Raw genomic sequence first — 22,402 nt, 5'->3', positions numbered from 1 at the left:
TCCCAGCTCTCTTGACTTCATCACTTTTGAATGCAAGTATGGGCAAATTGTGACAAAGCCTTTATTTACAATGATAAACAAGCATCTTAGAGTCCCACAGTGAACAGATTTTTTATTTCATATTCATGATATGAAACATAATAAAAAAGCCAAATTATAAAAGACAAGGGAAGTAAGAATCACTAATATAAAGCAACTGAGATTTATATTTAAATGAAACTTTAAAAACAAGAATGCAAAGCAGTTGCTTGCAAGGTACTAACAATCAGTTCCACCACGTGCAACAGTAAGAATTAAAACATGGTAAGGAACTTGCACTCTACAAGTCACATAAAAAGAGAAATGTAGAACACTACAGAGTTAAAAAAGGGGGGAGGGGGATAGTAGAGGAGTTTAATAATGTAGTAACGATCACCAGTAACATACAGACAGTTCAGATCATCTCTCAACCTTAAAAATCAGTGGCTGTATTCCTTCTGTATGCTATTAAGTCCAAAATTAATTCGTTTTGTGCAGTAAGCTTTTGAGTAATCTCATTTCTACTCTTATTAGTCATTTCACCTTTAAAAGTCATATTTTTAGCATCTGCCAATAAAGTTTAGCTTTCTGCAAAATAGGGGTATCTTTAAAGTTTAATTTCATTTATTTTGAACTATTTCACCTTTTTCCACATCCCTCAAGTAACAACTTTAAGCAACAGTTAATAGAGGAGTCATAAATGCTATATGGTATCTAAGAAGATAAAAAGGCATGAGATAAAAAAGCATTTTGATAAAATCATTAGTTACCAACAGCTTAGCAAAAAGAGGCTGACAGCTCTGTAAGACCTAGAAAGACGGTTCTTTTGACTACCTTAATTTCTAGTTTTCCCCATCTAGGATGGGACTTCACAACAATCATCATAGAGGGAGGGATGCAAATCAACATTTAATTAGTTTTATACGCAGACACACAATATATCCCAATATGGCCTATACCTGCTTGAATAGCATTCCTATATTTATTCTCACAAACAATTATAATAATTTATACAGCAGAAGAATCTTTAAGCCACTCTCTGCTGGCTAACCATGTAAGTGAAAAAAACCCCTTGAAAAAGCAAACCTGTCATCTACACAAGCATTACTGAATTAAAAAAATTCCTGCAAAAAATCTGCAGCGTTGTATCTTAAGACCACACACACAGAGAGCTCTAAAGTGATTTTATTAGATTTTCTTCTTTGTCTCATCAGGGCAAACTGTTTTAGTTGCTAAGGAACAATTTAACCGTAAATCATACATATTGCATCAAGACAGCACAATGGCCAGCAAAGGGATCCACAGCTGTACCAATATAAACACTGTACACTTTAGAAAATAAAACGGTGATTAGACTAAGACGCTTGTTGGCATGACAGAAGAATATACTACACAGAAAGACAGGTCAGTTATGTTTGCCCTCAAAATTACCAGGAGCCTGAGCAACATACGCATTGTTTACTTTTGTAGCAGCACATTCTCTCCACTACACATTACTCCACTGATGCTGCATCACCCCAACACTTACTTTCCCAGAAGTCGTGTTAGGAGCCCCATCTTGCAGAAAAAAATAACGTAAAGTAATGTTGGCTTAAAACTTTACCTTTGTGCTAAGAAGTTCAGAAGTTCACTAAATCTATGTTTTGAATGCTTCTGAGGAAAATGGAAAAAAAACCCCACCAAACCTAAATATTTAGTCCTCTGTGAAGATACTTTGCCACCTAAAACCATAAAAAACTTAAATGTTTAAAACCATAAAAAACTTAAACGTTTAAAACCATAAAAAACTTAAACGTTTAAAACTATAATTCACTTATATTTAAAACTATAATTCACTTATATTTAAAACTATAATTCACTTATATTTAAAACTATAATTCACTTATATTTAAAACTATAATTCACTTATATTTAAAAATATAAATCACTTAGGGCATGTTATTCTACACAATGACTAATGGCAATTAAATCACTGTCTGCAATGCTATATACCAGCCTGGGGCAGCACATGAAATACTAACCACCTGGTAATGTACAAGTGCAGTTAGTTGAATATTCAATCTTCTATAATCCATTTCTCTGTCTAGATCTCTCAAGTGTTTTGACACCTGCCTAAGTTTTCCTTAAGCATCAAGCTCAATAAGTATGTTTCAGAGACATTCCTTGATAATTAAAGTTTCCATCACCTCCAGGGATTGTGACAACATGCTGTTAGAATATGCATATTTACTAATGGAATATGAATTTCTACTCTTGGTGTTAATTCTTAAAATAAATTAATTACTATCCATTTACTGTTTCAGAGAATAAACAAAAAGAATTATAAAGTCCCAAGAGTCTACAAGTATGACATCATGGCTGACACTTGAAATTGGTGTTCTTGAGATTTAAAAATATATCTATACACACACACACACACACGCGTAATTCCTTCAACAGACATCACTCATACCTCTCTTGGACATAATACAAAGACAAAAAAGATTAATCCATAAAATGTGTAATATACAGAACTACATAACTATAAAGAGGATTATCAAAGCTAATATGAGAACCACGATCTTGCATTTCTGGACTTCAAATTAAAACCAAAACCACCTCAACTCACCAACTAAGCATCTACAGAGCTTACCGAGCCAATGCAGCTTCCCAAGCCAACACACGTTTCCCCACAGAGTTGTTACGAAATCTCAGGACACTTTCCCTCTCCCAGGACCTCTCTATTCTCTAGCAACACTATGAATTTGTAAAGCTTTTAAGAAGTCATGCCCATAATTAAGGGAAAACCAGCAAACAGTATCTAAAAGGGGACAATTTACACTGGAGAACACTACACAAAAATTTCAAAGCCTGTATTTTCTATTCCTTAACACCCTCCCCCCATTCTTCCCTAAACATGTCACAAAATCAATAGAGTAAAACTAGGATTCTGTATTTTATAGCCCAGAACAAGTAACTAGGGAGGCCAGCACAATTCCTGAAAATAAACCTTGACATTACGCAAGCTCTGAAAATTTCTTTACTTAAGACAACATCGTGACTTTATTCCATAAAATTCATTTAAAACTTTTCAATGATTACTACTATTGCCCTTGGTCTACTTTTCCATGCCACACCCTCCCACCCCTAAATAAAAATGATACCACCGATACAAAGATGCCTCCAACACCTAACTAAAAAAGCAAGGGTACTTGTCAGCATTACATTTAAGCCCACAATTCCACTGCACATTTTCACCAGTCTGCACATCAAACACACTGTAGCACACCTCAATGGTGTTTTGCCCATCAGCTGAAGTATTTGGTACTTTCTCCTTCAGATTCTTAACACACACCTATACCAACTGAAGTCTATAGATCAAGTCTCAGAACCTGTGTTTTTTTGTCCCAACTCCAGAGATTTCTTGTTGTTTATATATACACACCCAGTGTTTGCTCCCAATCAAAGAGAAGGATTCTTGCCCAGTTAATAATTTTGTCAAATATTTTATTTTTGCTTTATACCCTTACCGCTCTCCAAATGAAGCTATCAATCTATTTAACTATTTCTGAGCAGGGCAATTTGTACTATTTAAAAAAGCAGATGGGAGATTTTTAAAAAGTGTTGCCAATTAGGAAAAAAGAAAAAAAAAAGAGAAAGCAAAATTACAAGTTGAAAAGCAGAAATATGGAAATTTCAGAACACCACCTTTTACTATGCCCTCTTCCATGCTACCACCATGCCCATCTTTCACTACTGGCCACAATACCACACTTGAACAGTTTAAGTCACAATTTCAAAAGTAAATTGGTATTTATTAACATAATTATAATATTAGACAATACACATTTAGCAAATGGATGGCACAACAATATTTTCACAGTAATAAGAAAGGCCCAAGGGTACAGCCGGGAACTCTGCATTTCAGACCAGTGAGTTTCAGCAGCTATTAATACTAATTACATTTTTAAGTACCCTTTAGGCACAAGTATAAAACATTATTCTCGCTTGTTTTCAGTAGCTTAAGCTTCCATGAAAAATCATTATCAGCTTTAGCGGAAAGTATTTAAAAAGATAGAAATAGTCAAACATCCACAAAGAAATACTTGTGAGGCTGGAATACATACCATACAATCACAAGTCAAGCACAGCAATAGTTATGTCTATAAAAACAGTCTAAGTGAATTATGTAAAAGTCAGGAAAAATGCTACTTTTAATGCGCAGTCTCTTAACCTACTCTTTTTTTTTTTCAAAGAGACATTTGATCAGCCTGTCAGTGCAACCTTTAACTTTATGGTGCACTTTCATTCCATCCTTCCCAGATCATCCTCCTCTCCTTTCCCTTAACTCATTCATTTAATGGTCTCCAAACGCTTTCAGACTTCATTTCTCAAAAATGTGAATCTGGGAAAAAAGTTGAAAGAAAATTATCTTTTATTATCTTTTTTATCCACATTTGTAGTACTTGTAAAGCTACTTCTTAGAAAACCAAAGTCTGTGAAGGCTTTTATTGACTAATATTCATACAAGCTTTTTGGCGCACAAAGCATTATACAGTCACATGCTCTTCATTTGTCTTTCATAGCACTGTCACTGTGAAGTCTTCCTTTCTCCTCCACTGCCTTCCTTGGCAATTTTCTCCTTTGTCAGATTTGTGTCTCACTGTCCAGTCTTGCATTACTACTTCTGCCTTTTGAACAAGTTTCCCTGCCTCCAGGGGTCCATGGCTGAACTATGCTCCTTACTGTTTCTCTTCTCTATAGAAAATAAAAAATACACACATACAGGTATATAGGTGTGTGGAGACTTGCTAATGGAAGCCGAATATACCATCAGCTGAAAGTAATACAAAACGTATGCAGTATCAAAGGCTATAAAAAAATCCAATGGATTGAGTGCTAGACTCTAAAGCCTACAATGACCATTACTGATCTTACTTCCAGAACACACAAGCTCTTCTGTATAACAACATCTAAGCTGCCTTTCACCTGTTACAATATAATTTTATCACAGAACTGTTAAAAGATGATAGATGTTAAAGACTATAAAATATATAAGCTTCAGCTCAGGGTATACTTTGAAGTGCATGTAGGTTAAAGCACAGACTTCCCAATTTCGGTAAACCATCTGAAAATAATATTCCCACGCCTAGTGGAAAGAATTTAAACCTACCTGTGTATTAACAATTTCAAGGAAGGCCATATAAGCACTTCCCAGGCTTTGCAAGAAGATGGAGATGAGGCGGAAGTTATGACTCAGCGTATTAGTTTGTAATCTAAGAGTATATGTGCACTCCTGGTTCAGAATGTTGTTCAGAATGTTCTGTTCAGAATGGATGCTGTAAGACCAATGCCCAGATTTGACACACATGCAACCACAAGTGTATTGTGCAGAAATCCAGCGCAGCTCCCCTTGCCATTGCCACCAGTCACATATCTGCCTTCATTATTATGTCAACAACATTTGAGCAAATTAAGCTTGTAAATTCCTAACAGAGTCTACACAAGAGCCCAAGACATTTAACCAAAACATTTAGACACAGCAAAGACTCAGTGATACAGTACAACATAGAACAAAGCAGTAGGGGAGGGGGGAGGCTGCTGAATGGAAAAGCTCTCATGCAAACAAATACCTGAATAACAGAGGGACATTTTAATTCCTGTTAGCAACCAATAAGCTTTCTGCTGACTAAGGGTAGGCTACATAGCACAATGCACAGCATTCTGCCTGCCTAAGCTAACTAACTTTGTTAACATGGCCATGCTGTCTCTGGCACAAACTGTTTCACCTGGAGCTAAACTTCGATATCTATATACTGCATCACTTAATGCACAAATACTACAAGATAACACGTTAAGAACTCTCCTTTGAAACACAACTGTATTCCAGAAGGGGACTGACTACACAAAACTGAGACTCATCCCAAACCTATCCTCTGTATTTACACATAGGAACATATACTCAGTTTATTGACAACTTATGTTTACGCTTTTTCCCTAGCTTGCCCTGAAGGTCAGAGGAATAAGTTAAATTTTATTTATTACACTAAACGTGGCAGTGGGGGGTGGAGGGAAGAGTTCCAAATACCAAGTCATACTCCGGCAATCAACATATTTACATTTTTAACTGCACTTGCATTCATTGTGTAGCTATTCCTAACAAATTTGATTTTTACCATAAGAATGCAATATGCGTATAATTGAACAAAGACCATTAAAATCTTTCCCACTCAGAAAACAGCAATACTTCCCAAATACTGACCGCTTGCTTGTGACAGTGTAATTCCCCAACAGCACTGTTCCTTTCAGAAAGACAGCAAAAAAAAAAAAAAAAACCAACATCCAAATCCCATGCAAGAATATGCCTGCAAAATCTGATAGGCCACTGAAGCCTGCCCCTTTGTTCTGTTACTACCTTGCCCAAAACATTAAGCTGTATTTGAGAGAGTTAACTGCAAACCCTAGCAAAGAGTGACCACCAATATTAAGACCTGGATTAGCTCTTGTAATTATGATGTTGAGATGAAGGGTTTGAATATTCTGGGTTTGTGCCTTTGTGTTGGGTTTGATATAGAGAACAAACGTGTGCTTGTAAATCTGCTTACATGATATAGAGAACAAACGTGTGCTTGTAAATCTGCTTACTCGTAAATTTTCTTAATAGTTAGCCGCATAGTTGCTTGACAATAATATAGCCTTGAATGGGTACAAAGAGGATGACCATAGATAAGGGTTGCAGGCCATTAACTCTAGCCTTGACTAGGAGTCTTGGGAAACAGGCAAATATGTAGATAAAGAAAATAAGCAAGGACATGAGCGATAGCAGCTGGCTAGAACCCTACTGCGCAGAATCACTCAAAGGGTCAAACAGCGGACAAGTGAGGAAGACTATGAAAGACCACCAGAGGATCTCCGAAGCCCACCAGAGACCCCAATACGCCTGCGCAAAAGAGAGATAAATATGTTAATGATTTCTCGGAAAAGTAATGAATATGTAATATGTTTCTCGGAAATCTAATGAATATGCATGTAAAGTCTGTATTTAAGCTGTATGATTAAACTTAACGGTGTGCACGATAGGTGGAGCGATCCCCCGTGCAACCAGCGCTGCCAATAAAGAATACCGACTCAATTGTTTATCCAACTCTTGAGTTAATTTCTTTGAATCAATCTGGCGACCCAGATGGGACATTCTCTGCTCGGCTGCAGGACCCGCTGAGAACAGGACTCCCTAGGGTACCCCCGGGATTTTCCCGGAGGGACTCCTCGCCTCACTCGGATCACTGCGGGAGCAGACAAGATCACCATCTGAAGGAATAAAGGTATTCTTTAAATTTCTGGTTGGGGACCGGTCATTTGGGCTGTCCATAAGTCATAAGATTTACTTATGCAGGATGGCGTATGCCAGGTAGTTGATGCTCTTGGTATACATTTGATTTTGGTTTGATACGTGTTTGGACACTTTTGTTTCAGTATACTTGTATGCTGTTGTGCACTTTACGTGCTTTTGGTTTGGTGCCCATACATGTACTTTGATTTTTGATTTGAATTTGTTTCGGACCTTTTGGCTAGCTGAACGCGGTAAACGACCATTGGAATCGGATTACGGATACTGTTTGTGAGTTCTGAATTAACACAGCGTTGAAACGGTGAATTGAATGAATGAGTGAGTGAGAAGCAGCTGCAGAGAGTGTGTGTGAAATTCCGATCCGCAGTTTCGTAACTCCATAGGAGATACGGCTCTGGAGACGAATGAGGTGTGACTGACTTGCTGATGATTTGGGACGTGAACTCATACATTATTATTGTAGTTATAAGTTTGAGTTTGATTGTCTTACTTGTCCTGTGTTGTTGTTGTTGGAAGAAGTTCCCTGTTTGGTGTATTATATAAATGTGGGTATATGAATGGTGTCCTCTGCATCCGGGAAACGAGTGCAGACCTGTATATATCCTAGAGTGTGTGTGGTGTAAACGGAAGTTGCAAATAGATTGTGGAGAGGATATTGAATGCCCTAAGTGTCGGGTTTGGACTTCCTGGGACAAGAGGGAGAGAGTCACGTATATAGTGAAAATAATTTGCGGTTGGGAAGATAAAAATCAGAGCAAGTAATATGGGAGGTAAACAGAGTGGTGGAATATTGAAAAAGAGCCCCTTAGGCTGTATCTTGGCACATTGGAAGGAAATAGGGGGGCCTCCAGGTGGAAATGTGGATAGAAAAACTTTGATAAAATATTGCAATCAATGGTGGCCTTTATATAAATTAGATGATGATGAAAAATGGCCCTTCAATGGGACATTAAACTACAATACTTTGCTGCAATTGATGCTGTTTCTGAGACGGGAAGGAAAGTGGGATGAAGTAATATATGCAGATATGTTTTTCACTCTGAGAAATCATCCAGAGTGGCAGAAAAAGTGTGGCATCAATTTAGCTCCACGAGACCCTCTTGTGCTAGCAATAGAAAAGGAGCAAAGAAAGAGTACGGGAAAAATGAAGAGATGCTGCTCAGCATGTAGCATAGGACAAAGATGTATAAAATTAGAGAAAAATGAAGAGAGGATGGAGGAGGACCTTGATCTCTCTTTACCTGTATTACCTCCACCATCCTCAGAGGGAAATTCTATTGAGGACGCAGGTGCGGAGGAACCTGAGGATAATGTAAAAACAAAAGGTTTAAGTTTCACACCTATAACGGCCCGTACTCGAAGTAAGGTGGGCCCTATTATTCAGGCTCCTCTGAGACAAGCGGTGGGGGTTACTGGCCCTACTAGAATTAAAATACCATTTACAATGAATGATTTGGATTCGTGGAGAGAAACAGTAAAAGAATATCGAGATGATCCTGAAGGAGTTGCCAAAAGATTCGAGCTGATTGTTAAAAATCAAGACCCAGATTGGAAGGACATTGATTTAATGTTGGATGCCTTAACTGAAACCGAAAAACAATTAATAATAAAGAATGCACGAACTCAAGTACAAATCCAAATTACCGCTGGAGTTTTACCCGGAACAGTAGATACCCATGTGCCAAGAACAGACCCTAACTGGGACCCTAACGATGACCATGATTACCGATTGTTGAAAAGATATCAAGAATGGATAAAAATTGGTATCGAAAATGCAGTACCGAAAGCGGTTAACTGGTCGAGTCTATATGCTGTGAAACAAGGTCAGACTGAAACTCCCACGGAGTTTCTTGACCGACTGAGAGTGGCAATGCGAAAGTATACTACTTTAGATCCTGTTTCTGAGGTGGGGAAACAACAGTTGGTTTCTTTGTTTTTGAGACAATCTTCAGAGGATATAAGGAGGAAACTTCAGAAATTAAAGGAGCCAGAGATAAGGGATTTAGAAAAGTTGATAGAGGAGGCCTGGAAAACGTATCGGAATAGAGAAGGGGAGGAGAGACGAAAAACGGGAACAGCTATTGCCGCAGCTACAATAGCCGCGCTGGGAAGACAGGACAACTCCCTTCGTGGGAGGGGTCGGGGAACTGGGAGGAAGGGAGGCTCACGCCAGCCCCTAAGATCAGACCAATGTGCTTATTGTAAGGAAATAGGTCACTGGAAAGGACAATGTCCCAAGCTGAGTGGAGCACAAGCTGTTATAGCCAATATTACCTCTAATCAATGAGGGAGACCGGGGGAATCCACCCTAGCGGATCCACTGGTTAAAATTAAGCTAGGGAAAGTAGAACAAGAGGTGGATTTTCTTGTAGATACGGGAGCGTCTTACTCAGTGTTAAATCAAAGGCTAATACCAGAGGATGAAGAGTTTGTGACTGTAGTGGGAGCTACCGGCCAGCAGAAAAAGGCTTATTTCCTAAAACCGCTTAAATATAAATTGGGTAAGCAAATAGGAATACATAAATTTCTGTATTTACCAGAGTCCCCTAAATCCTTGTTAGGTCGTGATCTGTTAGAACAATTAGAAGCAGAGATTGTTTTTGAAAAAGGAAAAATGGAATTGAAAGTCAAGGAAGACCAACTAATTAAAATTTTAAGTTTAACATTAATACAAACTGAATCAAAATTTGAAGTACCTCCAGAAATTGTTGATCAAGTATATCCTGGAGTCTGGGCTTCCGAGGTTCCGGGAAAAGCTAAAAATGCAGCCCCCATAGTAGTTAAACTAAAACCCGGAACAGAACCTGTCAAAATTAAACAATATCCTCTGAAATTAGATGATAGAAAAAGAATAAAAGAAATAATTGACAGGTTCTTGCAGTATGGAATATTAATTGAATGTGAATCAGAATACAATACCCCTATACTACCAGTCAAAAAGGCAGATGGGAAAAGTTATAGGTTAGTCCAAGATCTGAGAGCCATAAATAAGATTACAGAGGATATACATCCAGTAGTCGCAAATCCATATACATTGCTAATAAAACTAAAAGATAGCCAAGTTTGGTTTACCGTACTGGATTTAAAGGATGCCTTCTTTTGCCTGGCCTTAGCCACAGAAAGCCAGAATTTGTTCGCTTTTGAATGGGAAAATCCCGAGTCCGGGAGAAGAACTCAGTTAACATGGACAGTGTTACCACAAGGTTTTAAAAATAGCCCCACTATTTTTGGAAATCAACTGGCGAAAGAGCTTGAGACTTGGATGCCTCCAGACAACGAAGGAATTTTGTTACAGTATGTAGATGATCTCTTAGTAGCTACTGAAACTAGAGAAAGTTGTATTCAATGGACTGTGGATCTTCTTAATTTCTTGGGTTTAAGTGGATATCGAGTCTCTCAACAGAAAGCTCAACTGGTCCGGCAGCGTGTGACCTACTTGGGACTTGAAATCTCGGGAGGACAACGGGAACTCGGGACTGAGCGAAAAGAAGCCATTTGCCGAACCCCGGAGCCCCAAACGGTAAAAGAGCTGCGGACCTTTTTGGGAATGACAGGTTGGTGCCGCCTTTGGATATATAATTATGGACTACTGGTAAAGCCATTATATGAGTTGATAAAGAAAGACCAGTCAAAAGTAATTTGGACTGGAGAAGCACGAAACGCGTTTAAACAACTCAAACAAGAACTAATGAGAGCTCCTGCTCTGGGGCTGCCTGATGTTTCAAAACCATTCTGGCTGTTCTCTCATGAGAGACAAGGGATAGCTATGGGGGTATTAGCACAAAGGCTTGGCCCCTATAAACGGGCAGTTGCTTATTTTTCCAAACAATTGGACGAAGTAAGCAAGGGATGGCCTGGTTGCCTTCGAGCCGTCGCAGCAGTTGTTATCAATATTCAAGAGGCCCGAAAGTTTACCATGGGACAGAAAATGACAGTATTAGTCTCTCATACAGTTTCAGCGGTTTTAGAACAGAAAGGAAACCATTGGCTCTCGCCCCAGAGATTCTTAAAGTACCAGGCAGTGTTAGTGGAACAAGATGATGTAGAAATTGTAGTTACTAACATTGTCAATCCAGCCTCTTTTCTTAGTGGAACTTTGAATGAACCAGTGACACATGACTGTATAGAAACAGTAGAAGCAATATATTCCAGTCGACCAGATCTTAAAGAAGAACCTCTGGAGGATGCCGAAGACTCCTGGTATACCGACGGGAGTAGTTTTATCAAGCAGGGACAACGTAAAGCGGGATACGCAATCACAACCACCCAACAGGTAATCGAATCTGAGCCTTTACCTTCCGGGACCTCAGCCCAAAAGGCGGAAATAATTGCTCTTACCCGAGCGCTGGAATTGGCAAAAGGGAAAAAGATAAACATTTGGACAGATTCTAAATATGCATTTGGAGTAGTTCACGCTCACGGTGCCATTTGGAAAGAACGAGGACTGCTAACCGCTCAAGGAAAGCAAATAAAACATGCAGAAGAAATTTTAAAACTCTTAGAAGCTGTGAAGCAGCCAGAAAAGGTAGCTATCATGCATTGTCGAGGGCACCAGAAAGGAAACACAGATCCAGAAATTGGAAATCGATTGGCAGACTATGAAGCCAGGCGGGTGGCTGAGGAAGTAAGAACAGAAACGTTATCCTTAATACCAGACGGTAAAATCCAAACTGTAAGTATAAATCAAAAACCAAATTACTCAAAAGAAGACTTAAAATTAATTGAGGATCTGGATGGTAAAGTAGAATCAGATGGATGGGTCCGTTTAGCAGATAATCGTATAGTAATACCATCCAATCTAGTATGGACAACAGTTTTAACTGAACATAATAAAACGCATTGGGGAGCAGATACCTTATATAAGAGCTTAAATCAAAGATTAATAGGGCGTAATTTGTATACAATGGTGAAACAAATATCCCAACAGTGTGAAATTTGTTTACGTAATAACCCAAATGTAGCGAATAAAGTAAAACTGGGAGTAATTGGTAAAGGAAATTATCCGGGACAACAATGGCAAATTGATTTTTCGGAACTCCCAAGAAAAGGGGGGTACCGATACTTGCTAGTTATGACTGATACTTTTTCGGGCTGGCCAGAAGCTTACCCCTGCCGAACAAACAAAGCCAGAGAAGTGACTAAGGTATTGTTAAATGAAATCATTCCTCGCTTCGGAATTCCAGCAACAATATCTTCCGACCGAGGTTCTCATTTTTGTGCTAAAATAATACAACAAGTAAGTAAAATTTTACAGATAGATTGGCAGTTACATACCCCATATAGACCACAGGCAAGTGGACAAGTTGAAAAAATGAATCACTTAATTAAACAGCAAATAGCAAAGATTGGTCAAGAGGCCAATCTAACCTGGCCCCAATCTCTTCCCCTGGCATTACTCAGAATAAGAGTAAAACCGAAAACCAAAGAAAATCTAAGCCCTTTTGAAATATTGTATGGAAGACCATATCAGTTTCAGTTTACAGGAGAGGATTTAACCCAACTGGGTACAGGATATTTGTATGACTATATGGTATCCCTCCAGAAACAATTAGAAAATATAAATAAACAGATTCTGGGAACTAGGGCTAGAGGATTAGATCAACCAATTCATCCCTTTAAACCAGGTGACCATGTATATGTAAAGATCTTTTCAGGACAACCCCTGGAGGAGAAATGGGATGGCCCCTACCAAGTGCTGCTGACGACCTTCACTGCCGTTAAGATCAAAGAACAACCGGCCTGGATCCACTATTCGAGAGTAAAAAGAGCGCCTGAGAGGCCATGGACGGTCATCCCTACAGGACCCACGGGTCTGCGATTCTCCAGATCATGATGGTAACGGCGTTATTACTCGGTTCAAATGAAGCTCGATGGAACTTGAACTCACATTTTTCCTTGACACAAAATATTTCCCAAATCTTGAACAGAACTGACTGTTGGATATGTACTCACATGCCAGAACATAGTGGAAAGGCGATCTCGCTAATTGGTATTCCGATACCAAGCAATTACTCCTGGACCACTCTTTGGGAAGGTACCTCATGGTATACCGATATTGATAGAATCCAGAAGTTAGAAATAATTAGTCCTGAGGCCCGGGAGCCCTATTGTACATGTGTACAGAGATGTAATCCACCTATAGGATTTGGGAAAGTCGATTGTGTTAATGAGACATACGTAGGGAATCACACAGTTTGTAACAAAACCATAAATATTGGGACTTCAATTTCTGTAAATACTACCGCATGGCCCGTACCAGAAGGCAAAGGATGGTACTGGCTATGTAATGATACTGCCTGGAAAGTCTTGCCAAAAAACTGGAAAGGAACATGTACACTGGGGGCAGTGGTTCCGAATATGACTATACACAATTCTCCTCCAAAGGGATGGGTGCGAACACATTTCCGAAAAGTCAAACGAGATGTTGAAAACCCTTTAGTGAGGAGACCTACTGCCTTCCATACTTTTGTCCGATGGTTCCTTCCCTGGTTAGGAGTGAGTGAGTTAGAAAAAGCTATAGTTAACATTTCGGCAGTAATAGAAAATCTTGAAAATAGAACGATCGATGCAATAAAAGCCCAACAATTGGAAATATCTAGTTTATCTCAAATTGTTCTACAAAATAGAATGGCACTGGACCTACTACTAACATCTCAAGGTGGAGTATGCACAGTTATAAATACAAGTTGTTGCATGTATGTAGATCAAAGTGGAAGAATCTCCACCGATTTAGAAGAAATTTGGAAACAAACCAAAGTATTACATGAGGTGACAAAGGATGACCTCTCGTGGGGATTTCAAGAATTGTGGGATAAATTAACATCTTGGCTACCAAATTTTAAGTGGCTAAAACAAATCTTCGTAGGGATAATAATTCTAATAGTATTGGGAATAATAGTCTGTATTATGCTCAGGTGTTTTCTGTGGTGTTGCCAGAATACAACGGAAAATTATGAGAATTGGAAACGGAATAAAGTTAAACATCAAGTGGAAACCGGGAAATATTTCGTCCGGTCTCTCGAAAATAATGGAATTATATGATTGCAAAAGAATTTGCAAAAGTATAAAGAAAAGGGGGGAATGATATAGAGAACAAACGTGTGCTTGTAAATCTGCTTACATGATATAGAGAACAAACGTGTGCTTGTAAATCTGCTTACTCGTAAATTTTCTTAATAGTTAGCCGCATAGTTGCTTGACAATAATATAGCCTTGAATGGGTACAAAGAGGATGACCATAGATAAGGGTTGCAGGCCATTAACTCTAGCCTTGACTAGGAGTCTTGGGAAACAGGCAAATATGTAGATAAAGAAAATAAGCAAGGACATGAGCGATAGCAGCTGGCTAGAACCCTACTGCGCAGAATCACTCAAAGGGTCAAACAGCGGACAAGTGAGGAAGACTATGAAAGACCACCAGAGGATCTCCGAAGCCCACCAGAGACCCCAATACGCCTGCGCAAAAGAGAGATAAATATGTTAATGATTTCTCGGAAAAGTAATGAATATGTAATATGTTTCTCGGAAATCTAATGAATATGCATGTAAACTCTGTATTTAAGCTGTATGATTAAACTTAACGGTGTGCACGATAGGTGGAGCGATCCCCCGTGCAACCAGCGCTGCCAATAAAGAATACCGACTCAATTGTTTATCCAACTCTTGAGTTAATTTCTTTGAATCAGGTTTTCTTGTAATTGCTCTGGAAATATTCTGGTCTGATAAAAGGAGCAGCTAGGAGTTGAGTAGTTTAAAGTACTCGCCACCATCATGTATTATCACAGATTCTTAAAGAATAATTCAGCCAAAACCCACAAGGTTGCTGCAGTGTTTGAATAACACTCTGCAACAGCATTCACAAACACATTTTCAGTGAATACATTTCTGCTTGGGTCAGAGCTCACCCTTAGCAACAGAAAACACCCTGGTTTGACCTCTTAAAAGCAAAAGCAGTTATTTGAGGGAAATTATTGCAGAGAACTAGCTATATATGAACTATGCATAAAATGAAAAGGTGAAGATAAATTCTATGTACTCAGCAGCTAATACTCAGATTTTAGCTTGACAAGCAAAACTGAACTAGCTATTTATACCACAAGAAACTCATGAGTGACCAAAAGCACTTCCTTTTAGCATAGAGCTACAAATGTATGAAGTAGCTGAAAAAGAATTTCAAAGTGCCATTTGAATAATTCAGATAGAAGTAGTGGAAGAGCAGGTTTGGCATGTGAACTTGAAACTAGGAAGGAGTTAATCCTTTCTTCTTACTTATGTTTCCAAGTATCTATATCTTTAGTCACAATTTGCTAAAGCTTGCACAGTTCATTCACATCAGAAAAACATAATACAACAAAGGGTTGGGAGGAAAATCAGTCAAAAGGATGAAAACATGAAATACCTCTAATCGCTGTATCCTTCCCTTGAAGAACATGAACAGAGAAGAATTTGGATAAGCAGATTCTTTTTTTGCAAGAATTTCTTTTGCCTCTTTCAATCCTGCCTTGTTATCGCTGCCATCAAGGGCAAAAAAGGGCCGAACAACTGTGTGGTACCACAACAGAGCTAATCTAAAAGAAACATAAGAGTAGAAAGGATTACAGCTCATAAACAGAAATGTAAGGATAACATTCTACCCAGGCAAATTTTTAAATGATTCTGAAAGACAAAGAAAGATATGAATCTCTTCTTATACAACCTGGCTTTAAAACAAACACAATACTATTGCCATACATCAATGTACTTCTAAACTGCACCTGAACATACAATTCAGTGCACGTTACCCAAAGGTAAACTAACAATCAAGCTCATAGCATCAAAGCAGTTGAGCCTTTAGAACTCTGTAGATTTTAAAAAAGAAAAACCCACAGGAAAACTTGAAAACAAATTGTTCATTGGCAGGGGGGTGGGTGGGGTGGGCAGGGAAACAACCAAAACTAACAAACAAAACCAACAACAAAACTAAACACACATCAGACACACTTGAAATCAATGTCAAAAAAGAAGTACATCCGGTGTTCGGAAGGGCAGACATCTACATGACCTACATTGCTCCTGGAAACAAGCGCAGAGCACAAAGCTTTCCAAGACCATCTGAAGGAAGAAACACCCTAAACCCCCCATTTTACTTCCCCAGAAAGGAGAAAGAACAAATCAACAGGAACATTTAATCTTAAGCTTTTTTAACCAATCAGAAATCCAATTCTTCTCCTCAGCAGAAGAGACATTAGCTCTGCTGTCAATGTTTCAAAAGTGACATCTGGTGGTACCTGCAGTAAGTCCAGTAATAAAAGCATTAATTTGGAGATTATGGAATAATAAACCCATTTATGAGGGCAGTTTAAATTAGGTGTGGCTAACCCTTCACCTCATAAAAAGGCCCGAATGCAGTATGAAGGCTTGGGAAAAAGACTACACAAAAAATACCTCTCTAGAAAGACTATAAGGGAACATCCCATTTTACTCAGATGCTAAAATTAAAAGTAAACTGGAAAAGATCTTTGGCTAATAGTAAGGGTATATAGCTAAGTAAGATCAATGACTTGTACAAAATAGTATGCCCTCCATAGCAGAGAATGTAACTCAGGTAAATTTATTCAGCCTTCAGGGGGTGCTTTTATTTACTCTGCTGGAATACAAACTACTAGATATTAGAATAGCAGGTACTGAAGAATACAGCAAATTACTGACACACACCCCAAATATATGTAAACAATGTAACAGCAGAGAGATCTCATATACTAGTGTTAAGCGATGAATTTACTAAACCATGGCATGTTAAACAACAAACTACAAGTTTATTTTACCTGCTGTTGTTTCCTTTAAAGCAACATGACTTTTTGGTTTTGACTTTTTTCCAGTTACTTACTTTTAGTACTAAGTTATCTACCAAAGCATTTCAATATAGCTACTCACGTAGCTAAAGGGGCCTTCATGTCCTTACTTTCACTTGCATACATCAGTGAAGAAAGCCCCTGTAGGCGGTCTCCAGGAAAACCCAGCAGGTTGATGATTTTGAGCAGGTTTGGGGGCACCATGGATATGCAAAGATGAAAAAGTCCATATCCAAAGCTAACAGCACCTTTCAGTCTGTTTAGCGAATCCTCCGTTACACCTTCTGCAGCAATATGATTATCATTTGCAGCATCAGAAGTCAAGGATTCCTGAGTTGTTTTCTTCTGATATATTTCCTGAAGTGTATTAATGTCCGTATAGCACTTATTGTAAATTTTCCAGGCTTTTCGGAGTATCCACCCACCTTTTATGTATGCTAAAAATCAAGGAAAAGAAATATTTCAAGGACACATTTCAGAAGTGGAACATAGTAAGTAGTAAATGCTATTTCACAAATTATAGGATGCTCTCTCTATTTGCATTAACTTATTGTATAAATGATTTTGTAATAGCTACTGTCCTCTCAAAGAGGTCTTTCTTACTGGGCATTACAAACTTATGTGCTTTTCAACCAGAGACTTTAAAACAGCACGCAATACAAAGGGACTTCCTTTCAGCTATGTAGCAATAAAACTGTTGGAAAGAAATAGAGAAGTCAAAGAACTTAATCCTGGATTCTGCTCCACTATAGAGTGGAGATAAAAGGGCTGCCTGGCAAACAGAGAGAAGTAAAACTCAAAAGAAGAGATTACACCTCTTAAGCTCAAATGATGTTAAAAGACCACTGATGGAAAAATACTAAGAAAACCACTTCCTTTGGGTTAGATAATAAGATTTTCAACACCACCATTTCCCTGCCCCTCATATGAATGCAGTGCCTTATAATTAAGAAAAAAATCATAGAAAAAATTAAAATACATAAATTTTATGGTTTTAAAACATTTTTTGGTTACTTAACTTCCTCAATTTCAAATACAAGCTGGGTATCTAAATTGCCCTAAAAATCTGGTCTTGAGCATTCTCAGTTGAGAATGAAAGAACTACCCTCTTTACAGGAAGGCAGAGAAAGGCATGACACCAAAAGATGAAGATGTCCAATTTGCCTATTTACATGGCATTCATCTTGGGTTACAGCACATCCCTGGATAATGATAAGTGGTAAATGGAAAACACACACAGAATATACTTGTACACGTTAATTGTGAAAGCAGACACCAGCATTTTGTCTGTAATAGAGCCCTGAGAGTTAGGAACTGCAGTGACAAAGGAGTTAACTAAAAATGAAAGAAAATAAAAGCATGGTTATAGCAGCAGTGTTCTAAACAGATATCACCAAATTTGGAGAGATCAGTGTTATAACTGATGCCAGAATTAGATCATAACAGGTGGGGTGTGTCAAAGAAAAGGAAAATGCTATTAATACCAAACCACTCTTTATAAGCCTTTGACATCTTTGAAAAAATCCCTCCTATCGCCAAAAAACATTTCTAGAGAAAGTACCATCACAGACTAGGCTACCTCTTTTTGGATTCTTGTTGTATGAAGAGGGGATGAAGCTAGTTTGATAGTCTTAAGAAATTGCACTGAGAAAGACTGCAAAATTTGTATTCACAGTTGTGACAGATGGTTCTGTCAACATGAACTTAAAGTATTAAAAAAATTAATCCTCTATCTTGAGTTCCATATTAAAGTGTTATAATAAAAAATGTAAACCCCTGACATGGTTCAGCTGCATTACAAGACTAACGTTACTTTGATTTTAAGCAATTAGGTCACTTTTTGGCTGCACAGAATATTTTAAAAGTTACGTGGTTCACCACAAGATGGATGCTCATACAATTATGCATAGCAATGCAGCAGACAAATATTAAGAAAATGTGGGTTTTTCACTTATTCTACAGATAGTGTTTCTGCTAATAGCTAACTGCTGTATTCTGATGCATGCATCAAATGGAAAGGATATGGTGTGGAAAAAAAGGCTTTCCTTCCACCAGTGTGCTGTCATTAACAGTTCACTAACACAGCATAACCCTATACTAAGATAAAACAATCTGACAAATTAAAATAATAAACTTCTGACTTTTTAAACATAAAAATTAAATCAAGCCTAATCACTGAGCTGATTTCCCAGCATGAACTTCTGAAAGTAGTCAGACCATGACAGCAGTGATAAATATCATGAAAAGGTAGTTCAATATTGCTGTAGGAAGCTAATATAAGTTGCTGTGTTACTAACTTTGATGAAACTATTTGTAATACATCCATGAGGGTGGAAAAGAAAATCTAAAATGTGTTAGGCATATGAGAAAGCAGCTTGCATGTCATCATATGCTTCTTGTCAAACTGTTCCAGGAATAAAAACACAAGAAATTTTTCACCCACCCACTCATCAGAAATAATTGTCTGCCTCTGAAGAATGCTTTTTATAAAAACAAAATTACACTCATTTCAATAATCTGGCTGCTATTTCTGTACAGAAACATGATAAAAACAAAAGATGTTTATACATAATCAGAAAGATAATATACTCAAAAAACTGAAATAATGGATCTAACAGTTCAGCAACAGCAGCAACTAGCAGACACTGAGGTGGCATTTAACCGCTTGGAATTTTAACTAAAGATTGCAAGTAAATTTTTTACTCAGTAGAGTAACCCAAACATACTGCATCTTCTGCAGTACTCTGCTACCCACTTCACTTCTCTGAGCAGCAGAGAAAGGGAACAGACACCACCCTCAGTTACAGCATCCAACCTAGTTATGCAGCTGTAGAATACATACTGAAATAAGAATAAAAGCTTCGGGGGGGGGTGGGGGGGGAACCCCACAAACAAAAACCCAGAACTGCATCAAAAATAATGAGAAAACCTTTCTGCAGTACTACACACACAGCAGACAGAAATACCACCTGAATTTCTGCTACCTAGAACCAAACACATTCTTGATGCCATGGCTTGGAAGAAACGAAAGCATTATGTCCTTCACTGAAATCTTAAGTGTTATTGTAAATAATCCAAATGTTATTTCCTTGATTACTTTCACCTGATCAGCAGGGTTTTCAATGATAATCTAGTCTGACTGCCATCTCTTGGTCTTCATTGATTTCGTAGGAACCTGGGAATGCGCTCACTTTGTGTATATGACCTTGACCGTATTTTCTATAAACTCATGGATGAAGGCATGTTTTCAGATTATGCAAGAGATCCAGGAATGCAAGAGAACATTAGAAACAGCTTTGCAGCCGAGACGAGTAGGTCTGTATTCAATAGGACAGGATTAACCTTTCTGGCATGCAAGGATGCACTTTGGTGACCAGAGAAGAACTGATTCAGCAGTTCCATCTTCAACACACTTGATTTAAAATTACTTTCACTGGCAGTCTGTCACCTCCCTGAGTTGTGATGAACATAATGCATATGGGACATTAGGATTTTCCTGGTGGCCTGGACTTAGCCTCTTTTATCTTGCAGGCCACACGAAGCACACGGATGCTACCCATCTTCGTACCAACTCCTCAAATGCCTCTATGGGAACAAGCAAAGGATTCCAACCTATCTAACAGGAATCAGTTGAATATGATTATTGGTATGAAAAAAGCAGAAAGCTGTAATCTGTAGCAATCCAACTCATCTTATTTTATGATACTACTACCTACACAAAGTTAGAACAATACCTCTGCCAGTGTACCAATCTTGGAATGTTTCAAATGGAACTGTGCTCTTTCTTACAAAACAATCATCTTTACTGATAGTCACATTGCCACTTTATGATCAAGCTTTATTAAAAGGATATCATGCAAAAAATATATCTAAACATTAAAGCCGCAGCACACCTGATAACTCTTGTTTTACAAATGAGAGCACAGCCAAGTAGACTTGACAGTCCGCTACAATTATTTGTCTTTGTAGACGATCTATCATGGATAGAGTGGATTTTCGTCCATCAACCTGTTTGGAATATACAAACAGAGAACACAGAAAAATGTTAACAAAAATAATACAGAATACTAGTCTAAATCTGACAACTTAAAAAAATCCAAAATTAACTGCAAGTGGTAGTATTGCTACTAAATTGACTCAGCATTTTGAAGTGCAAAACTATGCTAAAATTTCTTTGACAGGTCATCAAGTAACATCCTACTAAATAAACAGGGAAATCTTACACATATACTATCAACTATTTTTCTTAAGATTCTACAAATACTCAGAACAGATTTAAATTTCATTTAATTACTACTAAATGCATCAGACATACAACTAAAAGATGTTAGATAGGAAGAGCCCAGACAGGGGTATATGAAAAGTGGCAGGGAAAATACAGTGCCTCTGAAGAGCAGAGTTAAGTACGTTAGATTCAATACTTTTCACCAAGTAAACTAAATATTGAAGAGAAATGGCTTCTTTTTCTGCTGTAGATCTGCTATGTCACCCTAGGCACGTCACTCACTGGACATTTCTATACTACTACTTTAACTAGTTCTCAGTCTGCATGCTTTATTCTTCCTTCATTATTTAGAATGAAACACCTAAAACAGGAAGGAAAATTCCCTAGGAATGCCTGGCACACAGCACTATGCAGCCTCAACATCACAACTTTTGAATATTATGAGAGCATGTATGAATTAAAGTTAGCTTGAATTAGACAGGCTACAAGCTTCCTGAAATAATTTTAGTAGATCACTAATTTGAGGCCTTAAGAAAGTAACTGCTAACATCAATACAACCTGCTGCTTTAGAAGAGGAATTACCTGACTCTTGAGTATTTTATAATTAGGAAGTCCAAGCAGAACATTTGACTTAATTTCTAAACTTATTATTAATCTCAACTGCTCTTCACATATGAAAAATCACCTATTCAAAACACAAAGGTGACAGAAAGGAAGCTTCCAGAAATATTTATTGAATATACAATTCCATATTTTACAAATAATATTCTTACATTCTTTTTAATTTTATTCTTGATTGTTTCTATAACTCCAGCTTCTTCACTTTCACAAAGTTTCTCTGTAGCCTTTAAGTCATCACATGCCAGCTGCATTTTCTCTTCTTCAAATGTCATCATGGCATTCTACCAAAACACAAACAGATTTGAATGATGAAAATCACAAATATTTTTATTTCTACAAAAGCTATGGGATAGTAAAAGTTTTCATAAAGACTTGACAAT

At 37.9% G+C, this 22,402-nt stretch overlaps 1 protein-coding gene across 1 annotated transcript in view; it reads right to left on the bottom strand.

Annotated features, from left to right (window-relative positions):
- The window catches only part of TTC39C (tetratricopeptide repeat domain 39C), a 46,944-nt gene that overhangs the window by 12,044 nt on the left and 12,498 nt on the right, over positions 1–22,402 (bottom strand). Inside the window, exons 3-6 of the mRNA XM_075023162.1 lie at positions 22,175–22,303; positions 21,069–21,183; positions 17,258–17,612; positions 15,744–15,912 (exon numbers count right to left, since the gene is read on the bottom strand). Coding sequence (XP_074879263.1) covers positions 15,744–15,912; positions 17,258–17,612; positions 21,069–21,183; positions 22,175–22,303 — 768 coding nt within the window. The remainder of the gene's footprint in view (positions 1–15,743; positions 15,913–17,257; positions 17,613–21,068; positions 21,184–22,174; positions 22,304–22,402) is intronic.

The sequence above is a fragment of the Buteo buteo genome, chromosome 3 (assembly GCF_964188355.1).
Source record: "Buteo buteo chromosome 3, bButBut1.hap1.1, whole genome shotgun sequence".
In the NCBI taxonomy this organism is placed as follows: domain Eukaryota; kingdom Metazoa; phylum Chordata; class Aves; order Accipitriformes; family Accipitridae; genus Buteo; species Buteo buteo.
This window is presented reverse-complemented; position numbering and strand designations above follow the sequence as displayed.